Source organism: Carex rostrata, chromosome 8 (assembly GCF_964058835.1).
Source record: "Carex rostrata chromosome 8, lpCarRost1.2, whole genome shotgun sequence".
Lineage (NCBI taxonomy): Eukaryota > Viridiplantae > Streptophyta > Magnoliopsida > Poales > Cyperaceae > Carex > Carex rostrata.
The window spans coordinates 6,904,098-6,931,458 of record NC_135925.1 but is presented as its reverse complement, the minus strand read 5'-3'; the positions used below and the strand labels follow the sequence as shown (position 1 = coordinate 6,931,458).

The following is a 27,361-nucleotide window of genomic DNA, read 5'->3' as shown; positions in this document are numbered from 1 at the left end:
TCAAAGGTCAAGGTCAATGAGCCATTCTCTTTGAAAAACTATTGATTCCTCTAAAAATTTATGGTCTCTCTCTAACGAAACAATCCATACAGCTGCATTTAATATTGTTAAAGCAAAAAATATTTTACTACCTCTTAATATAAGAATATATATAGTCTTATATATATAGAGTTATATATATAGAGTGACTAACATGCATTCAGTAACATATGGGCTGAAATGTATACGATCCAAATTTAAAATTTCAAAATTCAAAAAGTCGATCTGAATCGTTCATCTTGTTCTCCATATTAATATGTGGTTGGAGACCAAATTTTATATTTTTCTGAATTTTTTTACTATTTATTAAGCCACTTTGAAAATTGTTGATCCAATGGTGGCTTAACAAAACAGTAAAATTAGCAGCCACCGTTGGATCAACAATTTTTAAAGTGGCTTAATAAATAGTAAACAAATTTAGAAAAATGTAAAATTTGGTCTAAAAGGGCATATTAATATGGAGAACAAGAAGAACGGTTCAGATCGACTTTTTGGATTTTTAAATTTCAAATTTGGACTGTATGCATTTCGGCCCATATGCTACCGAATGCATATTAATCACTCTCTCTCTCTCTCTCTCTATATATATATATATATATACGTCGATCCGAACCGTTCATCTTGTTCTCCATATTAATATCTGCTTGAAGACCAAATTTTACATTTTTATGAATTTGTTTTTACTATTTATTAAGTCACTTTGAAAATTGCTGATCCAACGGTGGCTGCTGATTTTACTGTTTTGTTAAGCCACCGTTGGATCAATAATTTTCAAAGTGGTTTAATAAATAGTAAAAAAATTCAGAAAAATGTAAAATTTGGTCTCCAAGCACATATTAATATGGAGAACAAGATGAACGGTTCGGATCAACGTTTTGGATTTTGAAATTTTAAATTTGGACCGTATGCATATCGGGTCATATGCATACAAATGCACATTAGTCATCCTCTCTATATATATATCATTAAAAACAGTTTTCTGTATAATAATGCTCTTTTTGCTATTCATGTACCTTTGGATGAAACAAGAAATAGAGCAAGAATAGAGTTAATATTAAATTTGAGAATAGTAGTTGACTCAATTTTTAAAAAGGAAAGAAGGTTTAAATCTCCAGTGAATATTAGATAATATGGTTCAATTGAAATATGGTTTAAATCTCCAGTGAATATTAGATATGGCAGATGATACAGTTCAATTTTATGGCGGATGATACATCAATTGAAATATGGTTTAAATCTCCAGTGAGTATTAAATAATTTGATGGCATAATTTTCAATTCTTGTCTCGAAATACAGTAAGTGGAACCTCTCTATCCTCCGAAGAATTTGTTTATTTAAAATTATATATTTTTTTTAAAAATACCAAATAAAACTCTTGACTTCGATGGGAATTTTAACTGACCAAACAGGAGAATTTTTATTCCTAGAAATTATTAAAAAGAAAATTGGTAGGGAAATATAAAAAGTGTGGAGCTTGTAAGATTTTTAGAAATACGGGAATGAGTGGTTCCGAATCAAAGTTTTGGATGACTCATTGGTCCCATTAAAAAAAATCATTTTATTTATTATTCTGCACGTTTTGAGAATTCAGTTGCAAAATTCGCTGTTACAGAAGATTAAGCACTGTTTAGATTGGACCAATGTGTCTGTCTAAATTGGATGAAATTTCAAACATAATCCGTGGCGCGTGTTTTACTTTATTATTTTTCTTTTAGGAAGTAACAAAACTATCCGGATTTTGATGTGGCAAACATCTCAATCTAAAGCTTTGTGTTTTTACACATGTATAATACAGTGGCAAACATCTTAATCTAAAGCTTTGTGGTTTTACTGTTTTACACGTGTATTAATTATGTATTAGTATACTGCATTTTGAATGCATGCTTGAGCATCTACATCACAATAACTTAAATGAATTTTTTAACAACTGTTAATTTCTTTTTAAAGGTTAAATCTCTAAAGTTTTTAATTCTCACATTTCTAAAGTTAATTTTAAAGTTTCTATTAAGTTACATCAGTAACAAATTAAAAAAAAAGAAATTATTTGAGCAAATTAATTTACTAGCATGAAATTTATAAACAGTTTCTTGATAAGAAACTTTATTACATAATTTTTAAATAATAAACTCTTTCGCATCTCTGAAACTAAATTCGAAACTGTTACATCAAATTAAAAACTCTCGTAATATCAGAGATGCTCTATAAAACTTTGTGAAAATATCTAAGTTGGTTCGGATCCATTGCTTTTGTTAGCAGTTGGTTTCGAAATTTCACTCAGTTTGGATCAGACTAGTGATTGGAAAAAACCCCCATGGGCTCAACCCGGACCGGTCCGCCCATGCCCGTGCCCGTGCCCATGCCCATGCCACGGGTATGCATGGGTACACGGGTACACGAGCACGGGTATTAAACGGGCCGGATCCAGTTTTTTGGAAAAAATAACCCATGCTTACCCGGACCCCCGTACCCGTGAGTCCGTGCTCGTGCCCCTGCCCGTGAACCCGTGACAGTTTTTTTTTTTTTTTTTTTACTTTTGGTTTAAAATTCAAATTTTAAACCAAAATTCTCCCCATTTCCCCCATCTCTTACCTGGACCCCTACCTGTTTTTTTTTAGTTTTTTAAATTCAGTTTTTTTATTTCAGTTTTTTTATTTCAGTTTTCTTAATTCAGTTTTTTTAATTCAGTTTTTTTTTATTTCTTTTTTTTAATTTCTGTTTTTAAAATTCTGTTTTTTAATTTCTGTTTTTTATTTATGTTTTTTAAATTCTGTTTTTTATTTCTGTTTTTTAAATTCTGTTTTTTTTATTTCTGTTTTTTAAATTCTGTTTTTTTTTATTTCTGTTTTTTTAAATTCTGGTTTTTAATTTCTCATTTTTGAAATTTCTTTTAAGAAAAAGAAATAAAAATACAGAATTTAAAAAACAGAAATAAAAAAACAGAAATTAAAAAACAGAAATTAAAAAACAGAATTTAAAAACAGAAATAAAAAACAGAAATTAAAAAACAGAATTTAAAAAACAGAAATAAAAAACAGAATTTTAAAAACAGAAAAAAAAACAGAAAAAACAGAAAAAAAAAATCGGATCCGGACTCGGACCGGACCGGACCGCCTAGCCCCCTTACCCAGACTGTCCTGCCCCCGAACCCGTGACGGGCACGGGTATTTAACGGGCAGGGCAGGATTTTTGAAAAAATAACCCGTGATGTCCGGCCCATTGTGCCCGTGACGCCTGTGACCGTGTCTACCCATGTCCGTGCCCGGGTTTTGCCCGGACCGTTTACCAAACACTAGGTCGGACTCATCAATACCGATCCAAACAGTATTTGATTTTTTTTTTTTTTGTGACAATAAATCTTACAGCTGACCCTCAGTCCCTCACGATGTTCCAAATAAAAAATTAAAAAAAAACATACGTACAAGCTAATCCGCTCTTTCTAGTTTCCTACGGCCATTTTTATTAATAACCCAAAAAAAAAGTTTTTTACAAAAATAACCTCAAAATCTAATTTTTTTCAAATATAACCAAACCGCCAGGGTTGCTGGCGGTCCACTTCTATAGCGGACCGCCACTATTCCTGGCGGTCCACTTTTTTTTTTTTTTTTTTTTTTTTTTTTTTTTTTTTAGAGATCTGATTTTTTTTCTTAATATTTTCATTTGTGAAGTTTTAGTTTTTTTTTTGTTTAGGGTATTTGTCAAAAAATTAAGGACTTGGCATTTATTAAAATTTTAAATTTCAAGTTCTGACAGCTTGGGCGGTCCACTAGGGACCAGACCGCCAGTATCCCTGGCGGTCCGCTAGCTGTCTTATAAGCACGCTTTCTCTCTCTCTCCAGCACACAGTCTCATTTGTTAAACCACAGAGAAGAAAGAGAGAGCGATTTTGGCGATTTTGAAGCGATTTTACGCGATTTAGAGGCGATTGCTACAGGTATTTTATTTTTTATTTAATTATTTTCTGTTTAATTTTTAATTAATAATTATTATACCCGCAGTATGTAAATACTATAAATTAGTCTTTAATTAATATTATAATTAACTTTTAAATTGCAAAAAATAATGAATCTATTATACTGTAATTCTTATGAATTTTTTTTTAAATGTAGTTTGTTAAGGAAAAAATGCTGGTTGCACTGTACGTGGGCGGTAAGCTAACTAAGGGTGTAGAGGGCGTGTATTACTCGAAAGATGCCTCATTCGGCTTGCAGGTTAATGAAAGAACCACATTTATTGAACTTAAGCAACTAGTATACGAAAAGACTGGTGTAAACCCCAACCGGTATGACTTAGAATTGGCTACCCGAATTGACACACAACGGGCTGTGGCGGGTAAACCTTACTTTCTGAGTTTTCCTATAACAGATGAGGAGTTGTGGAAGGCTGTGTACCAACAATTTGAGTCTAGGGGGGTCGCGATGATAGACTTATATTCCAGGAGGGTTCCCCAGGCCGGGGCTAGACCTTTTAGTGCGGCTGAGGCTGGACCTTCTAGGGCTCCCCCTGTTGGACCTTCAGGTTATGACAATTCGGCTTATGACAGCCAGGGGTACCACCACTCCCCTCATGACAGCCAGGGGTACCACCACTCCCCTCATGACAACCAGGGGTACCACAGTCCCTGTTATGACAACCCGGGGTACCAAAACTCCTGTGAGTTTACTGAAGTTGTACCACCACCACCACCACCACCACCCAGACAGGCACCCATAATCCCTACATTTCCAGCTATACCAGAGTCAGTACCGATACAGTTATCCGTTAATCGAAATGATACTAATATTGATGTTGATGCTATTGATGCCATACCGGAAAGAGAAATGGAAACTGGAGATGAATACCAAGGAATTTGGGAATCTGATGACTTATCAGATGGTGATGCAAATGTACCAGGTTTGTCCAGGGAAGAAAAATTCCCAATCAGGGGTCGAGGGAATAGGAATCCTGTCGCCACATTCAACGATACCACAGCTTTTGATGAGGCTGACATTAGTTTCTTTGGTCCTCGTGTTGTATACAATCGTGAACTTGCCCCAGGGCAACTTTATACCAACATAGATGAACTTGTAAAGAAAATCCATGAGACTCATGTTCACGGCAACTGGGAATGTATATTACAAAAAAGGGAATAAAAAAGATTGGTTGTGATATGCAAAAATGCCCCTCGTTGCGAGTTTCGCCTTTATGCAACCCCTGCGGGTTCGGGGGAAGCATGGATAATTAAAAAGTGTGAATCACCTCATACATGCAAGTCTGCGTCCACAAGGACAGACCATTCAAATCTGACAGCATCACTAATTGCCGATGCAATTGAGGCAGACATTAAGTTGGACCCATCGATGAGCATCAAGGCGGTGGCTATGGCCGTCAGACACAAATACATACATGTAATTCCAAAATATAACAGGTTGTGGAGAGGTCGTGAACTTGCGATTTGCAGAATATTCGGTAGTTGGAAGGATTCATACAACTATCTGGCACCATTGCTCCAGGCCATGGCAAGTACAAATGTTGGCACTGTATTTCAGTGGTGGCATGGCCCCATTTATGGCAGTAATGGAGTACTAATAGAGGGAGTTCAACAATTCAAGGGCATAGCATGGGCTTTTGGTCCTTGTATCCAAGCTGTGCCATTCATCAGACCCGTTATCAGCATTGATGCATGCTTCATGTCTGGCCGTTACGAGGGGAGGCTACTGATAGCATGTGCACATGATGCTGAGAACCAGTTGTTGCCTTTGGCGTTTGCAATTGTTCAGAAAGAGGATGGTGAGAACTGGAGATTCTTTATGCAGTTTTTAAGAAGACGGGTGATTGGGCCAACAAAGTTTTTCTCTGTAATATCAGACCAACACAAAGGAATAAAATATGTTTTTGATCGGGAAGAATACGGTTGGTCAACACATACTGGCGAGTGTGTGCACAGGTTGTGTATGCAACACGTTGCGGAGAACCTTAGCAAGGCAACCGGACACGATACATGGGTCCTAGAAACATTTAGACGTAATTGCAAAAAGAAGAAGCCGAGAAGGGTGGAAGAGATGAGTAGAGAATTTGCAAAGGTATGTGTTTGTTAATTGTTTACATGTCTTATTGTACTTCGTGGACATATTTTTATTTTTATTGTTTACTTATATTATTTTATTTCCTTATTTATATGTAGTATATGCCGAAAGCAAATCTCTACTTAATGAAGGTGGGCAAAAATAATCCCAGAGATGTCCAAGAGCCACCAGCATACGAGAAAATATATCAAGCACGTGATGGAGGTTACCGTTGGGGAATTATGACCACCAACGGTTCTGAATCGCTGAATGCAGTCTTCAAGGAGAGCCGGACGTTGCCTGTGGCTGCAGTTGTAGAAGACACTTTCTACAAGTTAAATACCTGGTTTCAGGAACGGCGTGCTAAGGCCGCAGAATTAATAAGGATGAACCAGTCATTTTCAACAAGGGTGGAGGAGAAACTAAGAAAACACAGGAACAAAGGTGCAACTATGACCGTGATCCCGATGGGTAATGATGGTATAAAATTCGAAGTGCACAATCCAAATGAGTACGTTCCTTCTAGCCGTAGACCAGATGGCACTATGGAGTTTGTGAAGAGGGCTTTCAAGTACGTAGTGCAATTCCGAGAGGCAAGAGAGGTGACCTATACATGCCAAGGACCCCAACTAACACAAATACCTTGTAGTCACGTGATGGCGGTATGCCGAGTGAGAAACTTCTGCGAGGATCATTATGTCGCTGACATGTATCGTACCGATTACCTTGCTTCTACTTGGGGTGGATCTTTCCATTCTTATCCTAACCAGCATGAGTGGCCTGCGTATGTCGGTGATAGAATACTCCCTTCAGAATGATGGATAAGGAAGGGGAGGAGGAGACACAAACGTGCTATAATGACCATGGACGAGATGGGTGGTAGGAGGCCATCGGGAAATCAGGCTCGCCGTTCCGTTTCTGACAGGCGCAGGGCAGGTATGTAGCATTTTTCGGAATTAATTTATGATTTTATTATATTAATAACTGAATTATGTTGTTATGTTCAGATGCCATAAACGAACACAATGAAAGAGAAAATGCGAGAGTTGTTGCTGAAGCAACTGGTAGAACACAACCACCTCTTGCGACCCAATCATCTAGTAGCCAAGGGTCTACAAGTACTGCTGCTCCTGCAGCTGACACCAGAAAATCTTCTCGTCTATTGGGTCTATTCCGACGTCGTGAAAGATGAACTTATTATTTTGCTTTGGTGAACTAAGTTATGAATATTTGTGAACTTCAGTTGTATCGTTGAACTTTAATTGTATTTGTGAACTTATTATTCCGACGTCGTGAAAGATACGTTGTAATTTCAGAAGACCATTTCGATGTAAAGCAGAAAAAACATAAAAACCAACATGAAATATAAAATAAAACTGCAATCATAATAAAGAGCTACAGTCCAAAATACATCATAAAAAAACTGCAATCATAATAAATACATCATAAAAAAACTGTATATGTATATATGTATGTGTATGTGTATGTGTATATGTATGTATGTATATATGTATGTATGTATGTATGTATGTATGTATGTATGTTTGTATATATGTATATATTATACATATATTATAAAAACCGAAAAAAAAAGACCAACAAGCTGTCAGAACTTGAAATTTAAAATTTTAATAAAGACCAAGTCTTTAATTTTTTGACAAATACCCTAAACAAAAAAAAAAACTAAAACTTCAAAAAAAAAAAAAAAAAAAAAGTGGACCGCCAGGAATAGTGGCGGTCCGCTATAGAAGTGGACCGCCAGCAACCCTGGCGGTTTGGTTATATTTGAAAAAAATTAGATTTTGAGGTTATTTTTGTAAAAAACTTTTTTTTTTGGGTTATTAATAAAAATGGCCGAGTTTCCTACCTTGTTTTTATTAATTTCTATGAATAAATAAATGCTCACCAAATAGTTTATTGCAGTTTAACAGAAAAACCGCCATTCAAGCTCAAAAAACGTAATTGGCTCAGGTGTTTTCTGAGCAGTCGGATCCAGTGGAATTAATTTACAGTGGTTTACATTTACAGGGGGTTTCTCTCTGAATATCTTTTGCACCGATTCCAGCAACAGAAACTTACAGTAGATGACATGACTTGTTGTAAAAGTACCCCTATATTTCAATCAAAAGCCTATATCTTACACATGGAAACGCATTCATAGGTACACCGTACACAGCCTAGGGAGTCGACATTAGGATCTTAAAAGACAAGCGATAACAATTACTGAATTACATCTTTATAAAAAATAAGCATATTATTTTACAACTAGCATTAGCATATATGGAATATTTCATTATTCTTTTGTAACACGAATTCAAGTCTCCAACAGTCATTCCGGTATTTATAATTTAAACAGGACATCTAAAATTTCAATTAATCAGCAAAAATTTATTGCATTGGCTGTGCAGTGGTCTAATGGTCCCATCAGCACCTTGCAGAGAAATGGACCTCCGGTGATAGAAAAAAAAACTTGAGAGGATCAATCATCCGACTTTCGTAATCATGGGTCACTTTGGCTAAAAAAGTATCATCATTTCATATTCCCATAAATAGAACCAAATCTTTCTTCCCCTCACAAGTCATAAGCTGTTCCTCCCCCAAAAGAAAGCTGAACTGAACTCAAATTTCGCACCAACCAAACTATAAATAAAAAAAAACAAAAGAAACCAACTATCAAATGGAGACACCGTCGGCGCTAAACCAAAATCAAAAGAGAAAACAAGCAGTCGATCTCTCTCTAACTCTAAATCCTTTTGTACCATCTGACACTTCTCCTCCCTCCCCAGAACACCCAGACAAAGATGTGCGCCTCTTCCCTTGCCTCTTTTGCAACAAGAAATTCTTCAAATCTCAAGCTCTCGGTGGTCACCAAAACGCACACAAGAAAGAGCGCAACATTGGCTGGAACGCATATCTCTACTCCCCCTCTTACGCAAACCCTAACCCTGACCCCGCTCCAAGCTTCCCTTCTCACGCTACCCACCTGCCAATTTTGTCTCACTCCTGTAGTGTCGGTCCCACAAGCTCAGCTCTTGAACAGGCACAGTATGACGGGTATGGATCTCTGTACAGAGCCCCGCGGTTCAACGCACAGTTATACCAGGCGGTGAGTAACGGCCGTGCGGTTCAAGCAGCGGTGGATCCATCGGTAGGTCGGGATGAGATGATAGATCTGCTAAACTGGCAGAGAGGGTCACATGCTGAGCACGTTCCAGTAAGCAGTGCGGTTATTTGTACTGGTGTTACTGGTACCGGTACTGTTATCGGTACTGATAATGTTGGCTGTATTTCTTCATGCGGCTCTTCCAAAGCCGAAGAGATTGATCTGTCACTCAGACTTTAGCTAAGGGATTAAACAGATTAGCTGTATTATGGATATCTGTGTTAGTTTCTTTTTTTTTTCTTTTGTACCGCTGGTTATTGTTCTCTAATTGTATTATTTTTTGGTGTCTAGGGCTGATTTTTTTTTTTGTGGTTAGCCTTTCGATAAAATTTGGAATCTGTGTCAATATCCACTATCTACAAGTTGGGCCTCAGTGCATTTTGTTCCAAAATAACGAATAGAATTTGCTGTCTGCTCGACTGCTGGTTGATATTTTGCATATGGTCCCTTTGAGAAAACAAATTACTATATGATTGTTTTGTTTTTATTCCGATAAGCATGACACATAATAAAATTTATACCAAAGAAAACATGATGCCATAAATGTAAAAATCGTTCAGCATTGTTTAGATGAGGATTCTTCAGATGGGTATATGCAACAAATGCTTAAAAAATTGAGAAAGCTTTTGAATGAAAATTGAACTTTTGGGAATTATCAGTGCATGGATGTTCGTGTTGTTTAGAATGAGATGAGAGTTCAAACTTTAAACTTTCAAATTACTTTGACATCTTAAAAGCCGGAGGATGAAATACGGAGGACAAACTATAACTTTTTGTGTAAAAATCCTTTTTTTAGGAAAAGTTGAAAACAAAAAAAATGATAGTGTTTGTAATAATGAACGCAATAACTTTTTGAGCAAGCATAATCTGATCATTATTGTGGAATAATGCTTTCCTATAGCTTTACCACTGGGAACAAATATTCTTTTGTTAAGGGGAGGCATATGCTGAGGTGTCCCAGTAATATTTTCTTAATTACATTTGGTAACATATGTCTTCTGTTATTCTACATTAGATTTTTTTGGAGCAATTTAATTTGTTTTGGAATTATCTTCTGTAGTGGGCTCCGCGATTGGTTGTGGGGGTGTGGGGACCAATTTTTCTTGGACAGGGTGGGAAGTGCAAAACGACAAGCATGTGAAATACTATAATCGGTGGGGTCCTTTTGTGTTAATTATATGTTTATGAATTATGATAATGTGGCTTGGTGGTTAGCGTAGATTTATCTCTGCCGCATCAGTGATATTTCTCTGTTCTTCGCTGTCAACAGTAGCATTACCGAGTACCGACGATAACAACAAAAAGAAAGCGAAGGAGAATAAGGACCCAATCCAAATAGGTCAATTTGTAAGTTCAAGCAAGAAAAATCTAATTGTGTAGATCATGGAACTTAATTTTTTATTTTAAAAAAGTTGAGAGCATCTATCTATCTTATCCCCATTCACCATTTTCCAAGCATTACTGTGCTTACTAGAATTAGTAAGCAGACTGATTGAAACGGAATAAAATAGCGCTTAGCTAAGACCGAGACGAGACGGAAACGGAAAATTTTAAATGGAGCGTCTCTGTTTCGTTTCTCCTACCTTCGTTCCCTTATTTCCACTCTCAGTCTCATCATTTTCTCTCTCTGCCCCCCTTCGTCTCTTCAAATTTTTAGAGCTTCTCCCTTGAATCTAAAACCCTAGGCCAGAAGATATAAGGACTGAAACTAAGCCGGCGATGGGCTGAGGTCGACCTTCTCGTATCACGAGCTGCTTGCCTGTCAAAGTGGTGTGTTGAATTTTCTTTTTAGCTTTCTCGTGTCACAATTAACCTGATTTGGGATTGTTCATAGTTCAGTACTAGCCCCAGGTCGTGGCCACAAATCTGACTTGACCAAAGCCTGGTTTGGACTTTGGAGTAGACGAGTAGTTGAGTCTGACAGAGCCTTTTGGATTTTGAATTCTCAAGATATTGCTTGCTCCTAACTACTAATTTTGAATCAGCACGGCAAGATAGAATTGGAAGCGTAAATAAGATTTACTTTATTTCCTTTGGAATTGTTCGGAAGAATTAATTGCTTATAATAATTACTATTGTCTTTTTGTTTGTAATTTTCTGTCATTTTTTATTTTACTCAAGAATCTCGAACTTGTATAACAAGCCAATTTAGTACTTTGGACTAGCATTAGCTCCTATTTTGATTGAAAGGTACGGGCGAGTCCGGATCTCAGGTAATGCATTGTTTGAGTATCAATCTAGATCGTCTGATCAGAATCCGGGTCAATCCGGTTCAAACATGTGATGCACGGGATCTTTTTAAGATTTTTGCTAGAATATAACCAACGGATAGGATTCAAACTCAGAAAATGAGGTACCTGGCAAAAATTAAATTATGACAGGTACAATATATCATTGATATCTCAGCTAGTTCCCCATTTTTCTCTGACAGAATTCAGGTTTCAATAAAGTTCTATCTAAGATTTAATATCAAATAATTTTATTATTTTTCTGCTTTTGCTGTTCCAGTACAGTGCTTTTAATATCAAATAACTAGTCTGGAGTCTGGACTGGAGGAACCCGTATCCTCTCAGGTATTGCACAATTATTGCAGAGGATGACTTACTTAACGGTTTGAGATTAAATCTCAACCGGCTTGGGATTCGGGTCACTGTAGGGGGCCCCATTTTTGGGCTTTGAGATTCGTGCCAAGTTAAAAAGTACGGTTCAGATCTAGTAATTGTAAAAGATTCCCTTATCAGGTATTGGAGAGGATATATTTTCGGACTTGGAGGCCCTTCAATGGCTGTACTATGTATTAAGCAGATAATTATTCTATGCTTTGTTGCTATAGGCTTATAGCATGGAATCCTATAGCATGTGTGGTGTCAAATGTTCTACATAGTATGTGTCATATATCGGGTATCAAATGTTGTGGATTGATTTCAGTGTTGTATTTAATCAACTCAATGTTTGTTGTTGAATGTTGACCTCAGCCTCAGGCACCTTCTTTTTTTTTTATCAACTCAATGTTTGATGTAATGATGTTACGTGACTTACGTTGAATATCTTTCTTTTCTATAGTTTACATGTTACCCAATATCAAAATATTTGACTTGTTACCTCAAAATGAATTAATCTATTTCTTTTCTTTACTGACTGACTTGTTTGAACTTAGTAGTTCGTAATTCAATCGATCGATGAACTATTTTCTTGCTATTTTCAACTTCTTCAACTAGTTCTGTCAACATATCCACTAAGCAATAAATACATGCTTTGCTAATATGTGTTGATATTATTTAAGCAATTAGCATGTGGCAAGAAACTGAACACTATTTTTATTTTTCACTGGCATCAGAAATGTTTGGCGAATTGGCGTTTATTTTCATTTAGTTTGAACACTAAGTTCTTTCTCGTGATTTTCAGTTTTGTGTGATTTGTGTGCTTAATTCTGTACATGATGGACATAAAAAAAAAATGTACATGATACAGGATTTTTAGAGAAACTCTAAAATCTGTTCAGATCACAACAGAATTGATTATTCTTATTCAATGACGTCATTTTGCCCCTTCTTCTTGGTCCTGTATTATAATTTTTTTTAGGTTTTATAGATTTTTGATAGATCAATGCAGGGAATGTCGGAACATGATTTTTAAATGTATCAAGAGAAAGTTATGATCACTTTTAGTCAAGCTTAGAACGGAAAGCAAGATGTTTGTGATGTTATATACATGTGAAGTACTTTTCTTTTCCTTTTTTTCTTATTGTTTTTCATTTTCATACTGTGCTTGTATTGATTTTTTTTCTTTTTCTCTGCAAAATCTAATGTACTTTTTTTTGGTATAAAATAATTTAGTAGACAAAAGTTTATTACAATTTAAAATTAGTTTATGAAGTTTTATTCTTCCTCTATTATTTCTGTCTTTGTCCTCTATCTAAAAAAGGTGTAGGAAATCAAACGCTGTAGAAGCTTTACCATATTAATATATTAAGATGTTCTTCTGTCAAGTGAAATTTTATTGGAACTTTGGCTTTACGAATAATTAACTATTGATATAAATGAAATTACAAAACAATATGTAATTTTTTTTTTGTGAGAAGTGGTCAATACCACCAGTTTTATTTGAACTAAATGTTTATTAGATACCACACCCTGGTAACCGTGGAGTAATTACCAACATTATTCAAAAAATTTATGACTACCTGATGAACAGCAATACGGATAACAGAACAAACGGAAGCAAGTCTCATTCAAATATATGTAACAAAATGAAGTTATAAATAATCTGCTAATTACAGTGTTGGAGGCAGGGCAAAAAAAAGTTAGGATGGAGCATAATTGTATAATCATTTTATAATTAAGTACAGATTTTTTTTTTCAACAAAAGTACAATATTAGGAATATTGGACAAATTACTTTGAAAAACGAAGCATATCTTTATAATTACTTTTCAAATCAAGCTTCCATTTACAAATTTTGTTATTTAAAGTATAATGTTTAAATATTTTTCGAGAGACAAGTGTCCTTTAGCTAACTGTACTGCAGCTAAAGAAAATTTTAAACTACCATGTACCAACCAATAATACCAACAAACCATATTGGACCACATCTCACATTATAACATATTGTTACCATTTCTCCTCCCAATCCTGATCCTGCTCTTAATACCAATGTAAGTGATACGTCCAAGGGGTATGATAAAATTTTTTAGTACAACTAGATGTACTTTTTATCCCTAAATATACTTTCGGTTCAGATTGCAAGTATACAATCCTACCGTGTAGTATATTGTCTGGTATCGATCCACAGAGAGTATGTTTAATTACTGTGATTAAACTTTAGTAATAAATTTCAGAAAATAAAATAAAGTGCAATAAAAGTAAATGGGGGGGGGGGGGGGGGGGGTTTGTTCTAATTCCTAAATTTGGGTTCAATACCCGAATAGAGAGTTTTAAACAATAAAAGTAAATGAATGAATGAAAGATTGATTTGCTTTCTAGTTTAGGAGATCTAGGGGTATTCGGTCTACATTTCCTTGCTAATTCTATCTATTCGGTATTTGTTTAAATTCATGTATGATTTGATGAGGTTTTAACCTAAAGTGTTAAAAAGGGTCACGGTCGTGAATTAATAACGTGCCTAGATAATTTCAGACTTCACGATCGTTCTTCACCCTAATTATCTAGACCCATTGAGCTCTTGTTAGCCTATATTGACTAATTATTGACACAAGTATTTTGGTAGGTTGGGTTAATGTTCCTCAAATTTTAGGTGTTGTCACCATCCTAAAGGGATATTCAACAATCACGTTTACATAAAATACGTATCAATACTTAATCAATCTAGGTGTCCTAAGTAGGGGTTTGACTTCACGGTCGTTCTTCACCAAACCCTAATCCTTAATTTCTATAGTTTCAGTTATAGGTATCAAAGTACGGTCGCTTCTAACCCAAAACCTAAGATATTTGTGTTCATAATTTGGTACTCTCCTCTCATCCTACTTCTTTGGATCCTTTGCATAACAAAGCGATTCCAAAGCGGGACTACCGCGATTTCAAGTACTAAACTATGTAATCAACACAAATGATAAATCACAGAAATTCACAATCATATCCCATAAAACAATCATAATAAAAATAAATAACCGAATAAAATACAATTAAACAAGTTCATGCATTGACCTAAACCTCTAGAGAGAGATCTACTCCCTCATGGAGAGATCCATTACAAAAGTTGGCAAAAGTAAGAAGAAATGAAATAAAGAAATGATTACACCCTTTATTGAATCAAAATCCTCAATCTTGCTGAAATCTTGCTTGGACCTTCTTCTCCTTCCTAGAAAAGTTTCAGGAACTCCAGAAATTACCACAGATTTATCGCTATATTTGATGGAAATGGACATGCACTAAGGGAGAGAGAGAGATGGGAATGGATGATTGATGAATCTCCTTTTGAATGGGAATGAACCTCCTCTTTTATAGCCAAGGATCATGCCCAATTAAGAGTCTAGCAAGTGGAGTTAGTGGGTGCTATATTTGAATTGTTTTCCAGGATGTCTTGTCCACATTTGGCTGTCAAAATGCATCCTTGGTACGCTAAAAGTAGAAAAACTGTCAAAAACGTGCAATTTTGGCTTTCTGCGGGTCCAGTGCGGGTGCTCCGGACCGCACTGCGTATGGTCTCACCCGCACTGGGAAAAATTTTAATTTTTAGTTTCTCATGTTGTAGATCTTCTCGCTAGCTTTCCAAAAAGTGGTCACAAGCCTTAATCGGAGTTACGAGTCAAAAGTTATGGCCGTTTTAAGTTCAGACTCCATTTTTGGCTGACTGCTATAGTGCATCCGCACTGCTACAGTACCATCCGCACTGCGTATGGTCTCACCCGCACTGCGGGTGGAACTGCGTCCTCACTAGGCTCGGACTTTTCCTGTGCAACCAGAGTGCAGCTGTATCGATATCCGTGCATCCGCACGGATTTGATGTATAGCTTATTATACCTTTTTAAAATTGACGTGTGTCCAGAAATCCATCTAAGTACTTATTGCGGTCATATCGAAAACCGTGTGTCCGCACTGAGCATTTTTCTTCGATTTTCTTCATTTTTCTTCATTTCCTGCAAGTTAAAACCAAGCAAACACAGTAACTTGATTCTAGGTGTATTATATTCACTTTATATTCAAAATACAAGATATTTTGTGTTATTTTGTGATAAAAATCAAATCGAATGTATATATAATTTAGGTCTATCAGTAAGCCTTTGATCCAGCTAACTCAAAGCTATTCGGAAGTTGTTTGGATTGAACATTTAGAATAGCTACTGTAGGGATTGAGGCTTTGAGAGAGTTCATTTGCTATTCCATGTTTTTGTAGGAATAGCGAGAACAGCGAGAACAGCGCTATTCTTGCTGTTCCTGAGTACGTTTGGATGGATGAGAATAGCGCTATTCTCGCTGTTCTCGCTATTCTCGCTGCATCCAAACATACCCAGTTCTCTATCTCTAGTAAACTGATGCACCGCCTTTCTCTTTGCCGAAAATAATCTCCTATTCCTCTCTCGCCAGAGAGCCCAAACTCCTGTCGCCCATACAATGTCCCAGTGTGATCTTTGTGAATGTTGGTTCCTTCCATTAATCCACGCTGAGATTATGTCCACTGCACCTCTAATTAAGATATTGTACTGCACCATCGAACATACCCAAAAATTTGCCGCATAAACGCATTGATCCAACTCCTCTTCCTTTACTTTCCCTGCCATTATTTGCATTGGCAAATCCTGAACATTAACTTCCATAAAATTATAAAAGGGCTATGTATATGAACAGAAACAATAAAAGCACAATTTTTATCGATGTTTCTTTAAAATTTGGAAGAAAGGTAAAAAGATTTCTGGATATGTTTGATAGTTTTTATGTTTCCATGTTTCCGTTAACAGAACGAATTATGATTTGTCCTGAACTTCCAGGTAAGATTGCAAATTTGCTATTTTGATAATTCGTAGGGCCAAATGGCAAATTTTATGTAGTCTAGTAGTTGACCTGTCAACGCGTCTTTGAAACCGAGAATTTTTCTAGGGCCTTTGTTTTTTTTTTCGTGCTCCTGTGATAAAAGTCTCCTTCCCTTGGATTTTGACCCGTTTTTTTTTTAAATATCCAAAAAAATTTTATTTTATTAAAAATAATCAAGTTCTAAGTGGAATTTTAAAAATAAGACTGTGAAGTTTCATACAAAATCTCAAAACATATCGTGAGCTATCGGCATGCATTCTTGACTTTATAGAATAAGACTGTGAAGTTTCATACAAAATCTCAAAACAGATTGTGACCTATCGACTCTCAAAAATTGCCTGAACTGCTGAAGGAGTGCTTATGAGCCCAAATTTGCACATTTGATTAACATATCAAAACACCTTCAAAAATCATGAAAATTTACCAACATGCATTCTTGACTTCATAGAATAAGACTGTGAAGTTTCATACAAAATCTCAAAACAATGAGGTACGCTAATGAAACATAACAAAACTGAAAACTCAAACATAATAAAACATATACTAAGAAGATAATAAAACTGAACATAACAAATCAAAACTCAAACATAACAAAATTGAACTTTCTCTGAAGGAGTGCTTCTGAGCCCAAATTTGCACATCTGATTAATATATCAAAACACCTTCAAAAATCATGAAGCACTCTTTCAGCAGTTCGGACAATTTTTGAGAGCCGATATCTCACGATCTGTTTTGAGATTTTGTATGAAACTTCACAGTCTTGTTCTATGAAGTCAAGAATGAATGTCGGTAAATTTTCATGATTTTTGAAGGTGTTTTGATATGTTAATCAGATGTGCAAATTTGGGCTCAGAAGCACTCCTTCAGCAGTTCGGGCAATTTTTGAGAGACGATATCTCACGATCTGTTTTGATATTTTGTATGAAACTTCACAGTCTTGTTCTATGAAGTCAAAAATGCATGTCGGTAAATTTTCATGATTTTTGAAAGTGTTTTTATATGTTAATCAGAGGTGCAAATTTGGGCTCAGAAGCACTCCTTCAGCAGTTCGGACAATTTTTGAGAGCCGATATCTCACGATCTGTTTTGATATTTTGTATAAAACTTCACAGTCTTATTCTATGAAGTCAAGAATACATGTCGGTAAATTTTCATGATTTTTGAAGGTGTTTTGATATGTTAATCAGAGATGCAAATTTGGGCTCAAAAGCACTCCTTCAGCAGTTCGGGCAACTTTTGAGAGCCGATATCTCACGATCTGTTTTGAGATTTTGTATGAAACTTCACAGTCTTATTCTATGAAGTCAAGAATGCATGTCGGTAAATTTTCATGATTTTTGAAGGTTTTTTGATATGTTAACCAGATGTGCAAATTTGGGCTCAAAAAATCAATATTTTCTTTCTCCAAACTCTAAAAAAAAAAAAAATGAGCCGCGGAAAAAATCCGTGCTCGGAATAAAAAATAAAAAAAATTCGGGGCGCGAATTTTTTCCGTGGCCCGGAATAAAAAATTCGGAGCGTGGAAAAAATTTGCGACCTGGATATTTTTAAAATTCTACTCAGAACCTGGTTATTTTTAATAAAATAATTTTTTTTTGAATTTTTAAAAAAAAATCGGGATTTTGACTCTTACCCAACTTATTTTGAATTCGTTTCCTCTGCATTAACTTAAAAAGGAATCTTTTGAGTTAATGCATCTAGATCGTCTGATTTGCTTTAAGATTCGTGTAAATTAGATCTGCACCAATACTAAAGACCCCATGTTTTAGGTTGGGACCGGATGGGCTCCGTTTACAATTCGACGGTCGATATGAATTAACTCAAAAGATGCTTTTTTGAGTTAATGCAGACGATGCGGACTAACTTATTTTCAACTCAACAAACATTTGTAAAGAAAATTTAAAGTAGCCCTCTTTGCCTTCTACCTTCTGTTCTCCCTTTAGCGAGCTTGGAAACAATTCCTCCAATTGCACATGTTCTGACCCTAATCCCTTCTAATTCTCCTGGTTTCAGGTAAAATCCATCTTAGATTTCCGATTTTTCTCCAAAGGTAGGAACTTGGTATACGATTAAATTCTTACCTCTGTAATCCCACTCTCCGTGTAGATATTTTAGAGTAACTTGGTAAGCCTGGTCTTCTCAGTACAAAGCTTAAGCTAGAGATACCATATCTGCCCATGTTCTAGTGCATATTCACCATCTAGACCTACTTGTGTTGTAATCTGACCTGATTAAGGTTTTTGTACCATAGAAAACCAAAGAGCAACAACATATCTGACGAGCATATCAATAATTATGAGGCGAGTTCGAGTTTCATCACTGCAAGCACCGGTTCACAAACTTGGAGATTCCCAGATGAAGCTGACCCCCAAATTTCGATTCGGAACTGTCGCGTTGTCCCCAACTATATCTGCCACTGCTGATCCCAACACATTACCTGAACCACCAGTCCAACTAATCCCAGGATTACCAGATGACGTGGCTCTTAACTGTCTCCTACGGTTACCTGTAAAATCCCACCTCTCATGCCGCCTAGTCTGCCGGCAGTGGCACAATCTCTTCTCAAGTAAATCCCATTTCTTCACATTACGTAAAACACTGAAATTACAGTCGCCGTATCTCTTTACTCTTGCGTACCACCGGTGCACTGGCAAGATAGAGTGGCGAGTGTTTGATCTCACTCACTTGTCATGGCACAGTATACCAGCCATGCCATGCCGAGATCATGCATGCCCTCGTGGATTTGGTTGTGTTTCCTTACCTAAAATTGGTTCCCTGCTGGTTTGTGGCGGATTGGTGTCTGACATGGATTGTCCACTGCATTTGGTGCTAAAGTACGATGTTTGCAAAAATAAATGGACGGTTTTGCCCCCGATGTTGTCTGCTCGGTCATTTTTCGGTGGAGGTGTAATTGGGGGTCGTGTATACGTTGCTGGTGGGTATAGCACAAATCAATTTGAGCTTAATTCAACAGAGGTATACGACCCTGTAAAGGGGATGTGGGATCCAGTTGCCGGCATGGGTATCCACATGGCAGCTTCTGACTCAGCAGTCATAGATGGGAAGTTATATGTAACAGAGGGGTGCGCTTGGCCATTTTTCTCTTCTCCTAGAGGTCGGATTTACGACCCAAAGCCCAATAAGTGGGAGAGCATGGCTACTGGAATGAGAGAAGGATGGACAGGGCTTGGTGCTGTATATGATAATCGGCTCTTTGTCATTTCAGAGTATGAGAGGATGCGTGTGAAGGTCTATGACATGGAGTCCGACATGTGGGACCCTGTTGATGGGCCCCCTCTGCCTGAGAGAGTAAAGAAGCCCTTTTCAGTTAGTTGTTTGGAGCGGCAAGGACGGATTGTTGTTGTTGGCCGGGGGTTGCATATTGCGATCGGTCATGTTGAGAGGTGTTTTGACTTCAGTAAATCAAGTTGCAATAAACCATTCAGGAAGGTAAATTACGCAATTAGGTGGGAGGAGGTGGAGGCCCCGCATGAGTTTTCTGATCTGACACCTTCCAGTTGCCAGATTTTGTATGCTTAAGTGAAGTTATGAGAGGTTCAGCTGATCAGAAACTTGTTTTTGTATATACATTTTCTTCTTCTTTGTTTTGCCTTTATATCAACAATGACTCGGCAATCTGTAAAATTAGTATCTTGTACCAGAAATGTCTGGACCTGATCAGTATGGCAATGTTAGACTGACTATGATCTGTTTGATATATGCAGTGAAGTTTTAAGAAAAGGTTTTTCTCTTCTGAGACAGCCACAGGTTTTGTATGGTCTGGTGACTGAGTATTCTTGTGTTGAAGTTAATACTTAAGTTTTTTTTAAGATGGTTAGTAAGTATAACTTCTTAAATCGGTTTCATCTGATGAATCTATATCGTTAAAATTGATCTACTTTGTAAATAATATATATTTTTATTTACAATTTTAAATTTATAAGTTTCGATTTTTTTTTTTTTTGCATAGAATCAAGCAATATAATTTCTCATTGGCTTTTGATTGCTTACTTTGAAACTAAATAAAAATTAGAAGTTAATAAATTTAGCATATAAAACTTATGAAGTAGATCAATTTTAACGATTAAAATTCATTGTTAAAATCGATTACTAAATTTTTGAATTAAACTCACTATCTTAATAAACTTATATTCATACTAATATCACTTAATTACATCCCGGATTTAAGATCAAAAGTCGGAAAGCCGGATTGTTGCTACGGGCTTTCTTCTACATGAGGGTGTTCATCGGATCCAGTTTAATTGGTTTTAAACTGAATCAAGAGAGTTCAATTTAAATGGTTCGGTTTAGAAATTTTAAAACCGGTTTGACCGAACCGACTGAAAATTTAAACACATCCCATCCGAACTAAACATTTAAAAAAAATAAAAATTATGACAAAATGCATATTGTTTTGCTCGGATTAAAAACAGTTAAATCAAATCAAACAAAAATTTTTAAATCCATTTTTTAAAAAATTCAAAAAAAATATTATTTTTATAATTAATATCCCATTTTGGTTCATTCTAAATCGAATTCTTATTCTATTTTGGATCGGTTCGGTTTGATTTTTGAAAACCGAATAAAACTTCTTTGGACCAAACCGAATTGATGAACACCCTTACTTCTACTACATTGTGATGTATTTGGACTCTGGATACTCTGAAGTAACTCAAAATATGAGTTTAAATCCGCACTGTTCAATTAGATTTCACTCTAATCCGATTTTAGATGGAATGCACAAGATATATAATTTTCGTGTTAAAGTAGAATAGATGGATATTAAGGTAATAGGTAATAGGAAAATTAAGAATGTATACAACTATAATTATAGAATTATGACAGTTTAGATGAATTTGTGAGAATAAATGAGTAAATTTAGAAATTAGGTTCAATGATTTATTGTAAATAATTTTTTTTATCAATATAATTGTTTGTAGACATTCAAAGCTACTGACCTTTAAAAAAAAATGAATGATCCGAATCTAAACTCAAAATTTGAGTTAGCTCAGATGATGAATTTCCAGTCTTTGGGGGGCACCAAGACTAACTATAATTTTTTTTAGGTATATTTACTGGTCTTTTCTAAGCAATGGTTTTAATAGGATTATAAGGGACATCTCCAGTCAAGGCGCACGGGACAACACAGCCACATCATCTCCAACCAACTAATGAAGGCTGTTACACCTTGTTTGGATGGAGAGCAGAGGAAGGAATGAGAGATAAAGAATAGAAGGGAATGAAATGGAATAGAAAGGAAAATTAATATATTTAACCTCTTCGTGTTTGAATGATTAATGAGAGAATAAATTTAATTTTTCTTTCTGTCTGATTTCTTGTCTGATTGATTAAAATTTAGGAGGTTAATAAGAAATTCAGTGACTTTTATAGGTTTGAGGAAAAAATCTTGTATAAGAAATATATAGTGTTGGATATTTTTTGTTATAGTTTTTTTTTTCTTTTTCAATATATTATATATATTGGGTTGACGAGTCATGAGTAGAACTATGGTGCTTTATGAAAAGGAATGGAGACCGAATTTTCTGCATTCAGGGGTGCAGAAAATTTTTATCCTTAGAGTCACTGTCGGGTGAATCCGGTACCAAAAATATTAAAAGTGATTTCAGTTCTATCTGATAATGAGAGCAAGTGATTCGGTACCAAAAAAATATTGTTACTTTGTCATTGATGTGTCAACTTTTAGCCGCTCAAGGTGGAGTCAATATTGAAACTTTTTAAATATATATTATTTCATAAATAGGAGAAATTATTACCGCCGTCCGAACAGTCCAGCATATATTAAATTAATGAATTTCCTTTGTTAATATGAACTATGATAATTCTTTAACAATTTAACGTGTAGAATTGTAGATCACGTTAAATGACTCCGATTGTTCGCTCGAAAATTCATATTTTAACATAAAGCTCCGACATTTTGTTTTTAACTCTACAAATCATCGTAGCATCCATCACTATATTATCTTATTTTATTTTTAGTACGATCAATAAACATACACATTTCATACAGAAATTAAAGTACGGATTCTATTTTTATTCGAATTTAATCTTGAATATGCCAAGGTAAATGACACAACCCCCCATCAAGATGTGGAACAGTATATTTAATTTTTTTAAACAGAAGAAAAAAACGAATTAATTAATTCAATTGGTAGGCAACCTACAAAAGGAAAAAGGCACTTTTCTAATTCGGTCCAACCCATTTTTTAATATTGTTTTGCTTTTGGAGACCGTTCAAGCGAAGCAATATTGAAAGGTTTTAGGTGAGCCGACATAAAATATTTTGATACTTTTGCCTCGTTTACGTGGCCCATTAAGGTCCATCTAAAAATATATTGAGAAATTTTCAATGATGTCCTTCGAATCATTAAATTCTCAATAACTATTTGTGTCCTTTTAGGCGTACTCCTGGAACTAAAAAATTATCTTTTGTGCAACATTAATAATTCTTCACAATTATTTCTCAAATAATAGCAAACAATCTTTATTCATTACTTTTATCTCTATTTTGATTTGTGAGACCCTTGCAATATTTTATTATGTTTTATATCCATGTAATTTAAAAACTACAAATCAATTATAAATACTAATTAATAATTTTAGTCAGACTATTAATACCTGAATTATATTTCTACAATTAATGTTGGAATTGTTATGTTATTTTAAAGTAATTGCCACTAGTTTGTAATTGGATGTACCTTCTTTAGCATTCCTCTATGTTATTCTTATTCTGTAGTGTAATAATTACAATAAACTTGAGGGTATCCATTAACAATTCCTCTATGTTATTCTGTACTGTAATAATTACAATTTCAGTCGGCTTATTCCCAACCTTTTTGTTTTCCTTCTGGCTTCTGTTACGTGGCGCATTGCCATCCAAGAGAAATATGCCAACCAGCAGGCCATTATCCACACTTATTATATTCGTTAGATTTTGGTCTGATTATGTGCCGTTGGATGTTTATCATGGAGCGCTATAAACCGTACACGTGTTATGTCGTTACCTAAAGCCAAGTATCTGATTACGTACAGTTGGATCTCCATAGGCCATAGCAGATCGCTAGTTGTCCGAATTTACAATCGTCTGGAACGGGTTCAGCGAAAAAAAAGTAGAGCTGCCGATTGACTTCGTTGACTTCTTAGTTATTGTTCTGTTACATACGGTCCCACAGATCAGAAATCAAGGAAGAAGATAGCTCAAAACCCTGCTAATGGTGGGTTGAGATTGGATTTACAAATGGAGGCACTGTACCTCTTGTGGTCGATTGCCTCTACTACAGTGACTTCATCTTTCCTCTCGCTCTCCCTCTTCCTTCGAACGCTTCTCGCTCGCATTTTCCCTTACTCGCTGCCGACTTCCCCCGCGTACGACGAGGCGGGACCCCCACCTGTACGGGTGTACGAGGGGCGAGTGCGCCATGTGAGAAGGCGACCCGTTTTGCACGAGTTCGAGTACCCAGTGCGCTATGCACTTATTGACCTCGACCGGGCCCCAAATTGCAGTGACCTCTCTGCTGACGCGGCTCGCAAAGTTGCTGGTACCAATGGCCCGGTGTAATTCCACTTAATTTTCTCCCCCGTATCTGAAATCTTTTTCTTTTTAATGGTTTTCTAGATAATTGCATCCAACACCATCAATCCCACATCTTTTGCAATGTATCAGGCTTACAATAGGTGTCTCATGGTCCAATCATAATAGGTAATCATATCGAGGTTGATTAGCAATCAAATTTTATGATGCAAAGTGATGGTCTCAACTGGAATATAGTCAACTAGTCAAGAAATGAAGTAAAATAACCTTTTGTTGAAAGTTACTGAAAACAAAAATGAAAAATAAAAAATAAAAAAAGAAGGGTTCAGTGTTGAGTCTAATTCTGTTTTCCTTCTTTTCACAACTATACATTATAGGTTTTTTCTGACGATCCCTAAAAGTGTGGGCTATGAGCAGAACCCCTTAAGCATTTATTACTGTTACGACATTGAACAGGGAAAAGCTCATCTCCATATGTGCATAGCTGAGGTTTTTGTATTGCACATTTCATTACTGTTTTACAATTGTCGGTGTTTTAAATCTTCAGGTCAGACACATCACATTGTTTCAAACGATAATGATAACAGTATAAATAAACATAATTGAAATAAAAAGTTTTAAGAAGTAAACTGACCTACTAGGAAGATTTAATTGTGATTGAAGCATAAAGGTGTTATGAATAAATTACTCTTTTATTTTGTTGTAAACTCAGGTTACAAACACTCCTTGGGGTGAGAGGGTTAAGTTTATCTTTCTTCCTGGTTCTGACATAGTGGCCAAGCCCCTCCATGTCAGCCCCTTTATGGTACACAACTTTACTACTAATTTGTCCATCCCAAAATTTAAATGGTGGGGAAATATCAGTACCCTTGTAGCTATTCTGTTGCTTATATGTTTTCAATATTTGGTAGGATATGCTGGCAAATTGGAGAATTAGTGCTGTTGAACCAAGTGAAAATCTCTCAGTTGTGATTTCAGCGGAACACCCAACACATGGAAACTATTTCACGGCAGTTCTTCATGCCCAGGAGATCAACTCAGTCACAACTTCGATTTCTACAGAAAAGTTTTTTTGGTTGATGCCCCATAAGGTTGCCATATGGATATATTGGGAGGTACCGTCATTTATATATTTTTGTTAATATTATGCACCGGTAAAAGGATTATAGTACCAAGTATATACCTGATTTATAGTGTAGTTCCACGGTACGCAAGTACACGATTAATGCTATGGTATTAGTGTATGGTGTTGAGCAATGCCCTGTCCTCATTTTATGTATAATATAAAATAAGTCTTTTACTTTAATAGGGTTAATTGGGCCTCCATTATTTATTTATTTGCTTTACTTACAGGCTCTGAGGCTTTGGATGAAAAATGTTAAGTTCTTGGATCATCCCAAATTTCTCAGCCCAAAGTACCGAGATGAGGCCTTAATAAGAAACCAAACTTTACTGGATAAAACAAATGATGCAAATATGAAAAGTGATGGAGAAAGATGTCCAGCCTATAACATGAGCCATCGATGGTGTGCATGGACGGATGCAAAGTGGCCGTGGTCATGATGCTTGACACATACTGATATACATGTATGTTATACAATTTTTATAGCTGAAAATGCATTTCTATTTCAATTTATTGAATAATAACAGCTCTTTTGTTGAAAATAAGTTTCATTTAGTCCATATGAGTCATTAAGTCTTAGTTTTAAAATTTAACTTTTCTTTACATTTGTCCTGATCTGTCTACTCGGTTGGAAACAAGGAATAATATCCAGTCTCTGTTGTGATACTTGTGCTAAGTTTACATAATTTGGTGGCAATGAAGTGTGGATCCCCTGTGCTCTGGGAGAGAAATTTTAAATAATCAATAGGATTATAACTGATTAAGCAAATTGAATAAAAATAGGACACGACAAGTCTATAGTAAGACACTATTGTTAGTTAACAGAGTATATAGGTGGGAAAACTATGGGAACAATAACACTACCCAAAACCTAGAATTTAAAGACAGCCATACAGTAAATATGAAAATATTTCATTGAACTGTTTACACTTTGGCACAAAATCCATTTATCGAGCTCCATTTCATGGTTGGTTGCTTGTTTAAAACTACCTATTGTCTCATGAAAGGGAATTCCAGTGCACTGTAGTAAAAGTGGACTAAAAAGACAAAATGCTATGCCTACCTAGTACCCTACCAAATCTAACTGGTACAAACTAACTGTGCTCCATTTTTGGGGTCCAAAGCATATATTTACTGTTCTGATTTTCTTTTCCTTTGATACAGAATATTCTGGACCATAAAAAACAACAATTTTATACCTATCTAAAAAATTAGTAATTTTTTTTTTTCTAAATGATGTAAAATTCTGTCTCCATGCACATTTTAATATGGATATCATGTTGAATGGTTCGGATGGACTGTTTGGACTTCGAAAATGCAAAAATGATTTATAAGTATATGGTGTTGAAGTTCTTGTATAAGCGTATTAGGCGGACTCGGGTATGTAATATGTAAAGAAACTTATTTCTGCTCCTATGCCTGTCTCGTCTTTCTATTATAGTCATGTGCTTGTCTGTCTTCCTGAATTATTTAACCAAAGAATAGATTTCCAAAAAGAAATATGGAGGCAAATTTCATGTCAAGAAATAAATGTAAAAGAAAATCACCAAAGCATCAAGTGCATATAATATTGCCCTTGCTTTGGATCATATGTCCATATCTATAGAAACCCTTCTAATTTTGCCATCCATGGAGTTCCCGACAATATCTAATTAAGTTGCCTTTTGTTAAAGTTTTTTTTTTTTTTTTTACCTTTTCTGTGAGAAAAGCCCTTTGGAAAAGGTTGTCAGACGGTTTAAAACAAGAATTTTGTGACAAAGAGGGCAATGTTTTCAAATGTTTTAAAAGTTGTGACCAAATTTCAAAAAATCTTTTGGTTTTTAACCAAATTTGCTTGCCACTTCGCTTCTCCTCGGGTGAGAAAATGGGCAATGTTCTAGCTACATAGACTGAATGATTAGCACGTGATTTGGCTGAGGTGATATGAGCTGAAAGGGGCTGATGGCATTCTTTCCAAGTT

The 27,361-nt window shown here is 35.7% G+C and overlaps 3 protein-coding genes and 1 long non-coding RNA gene across 4 annotated transcripts; all 4 read left to right on the top strand.

The window, feature by feature from the left end:
- Positions 1 to 8,645: 8,645 nt before the first annotated feature.
- On the top strand, positions 8,646 to 9,551 carry LOC144558840 (zinc finger protein GIS-like). Its single transcript, XM_078307743.1, has one exon. It carries the CDS (start codon positions 8,758 to 8,760, stop codon positions 9,421 to 9,423), a length of 666 nt encoding a protein of 221 aa, XP_078163869.1. The 5' UTR covers positions 8,646 to 8,757; the 3' UTR covers positions 9,424 to 9,551.
- Positions 9,552 to 10,722: 1,171 nt separating this feature from the next.
- LOC144558578 (uncharacterized) lies at positions 10,723 to 12,305 on the top strand. Its single transcript, XR_013512940.1, has 2 exons — positions 10,723 to 11,013; positions 11,752 to 12,305. It is a non-coding gene; the product is annotated as an uncharacterized LOC144558578 (long non-coding RNA).
- A 6,304-nt stretch (positions 12,306 to 18,609) lies between these two features.
- LOC144557797 (Galactose oxidase/kelch repeat superfamily protein) lies at positions 18,610 to 20,470 on the top strand. Its single transcript, XM_078306389.1, has 2 exons — positions 18,610 to 18,742; positions 18,981 to 20,470. Exon 2 carries the CDS (start codon positions 19,025 to 19,027, stop codon positions 20,267 to 20,269), a length of 1,245 nt encoding a protein of 414 aa, XP_078162515.1. The 5' UTR covers positions 18,610 to 18,742; positions 18,981 to 19,024; the 3' UTR covers positions 20,270 to 20,470.
- A 3,439-nt stretch (positions 20,471 to 23,909) lies between these two features.
- LOC144558579 (DUF1365 family protein) lies at positions 23,910 to 25,959 on the top strand. The gene is made up of 5 exons (XM_078307423.1): positions 23,910 to 24,301; positions 24,656 to 24,767; positions 24,991 to 25,083; positions 25,190 to 25,393; positions 25,632 to 25,959. Exons 1-5 carry the CDS (start codon positions 23,985 to 23,987, stop codon positions 25,839 to 25,841), a joined length of 936 nt encoding a protein of 311 aa, XP_078163549.1. The 5' UTR covers positions 23,910 to 23,984; the 3' UTR covers positions 25,842 to 25,959.
- Positions 25,960 to 27,361: the final 1,402 nt, after the last annotated feature.

What these genes read in the sequence shown, in the direction of transcription:
- LOC144558840 (XM_078307743.1), top strand. Translation starts at nt 8,758, where the DNA reads ATGGAGACACCGTCGGCGCTAAACCAAAATCAAAAGAGAAAACAAGCA.
- LOC144558579 (XM_078307423.1), top strand. Translation starts at nt 23,985, where the DNA reads ATGGAGGCACTGTACCTCTTGTGGTCGATTGCCTCTACTACAGTGACT. An exon ending in GCTGGTACCAATGGCCCGGT is followed by an intron (nt 24,302 to 24,655) that starts GTAATTCCACTT and finishes TATACATTATAG; the next exon opens with GTTTTTTCTGACGATCCCTA. An exon ending in TCCATATGTGCATAGCTGAG is followed by an intron (nt 24,768 to 24,990) that starts GTTTTTGTATTG and finishes TTGTAAACTCAG; the next exon opens with GTTACAAACACTCCTTGGGG.
- LOC144557797 (XM_078306389.1), top strand. Translation starts at nt 19,025, where the DNA reads ATGAGGCGAGTTCGAGTTTCATCACTGCAAGCACCGGTTCACAAACTT.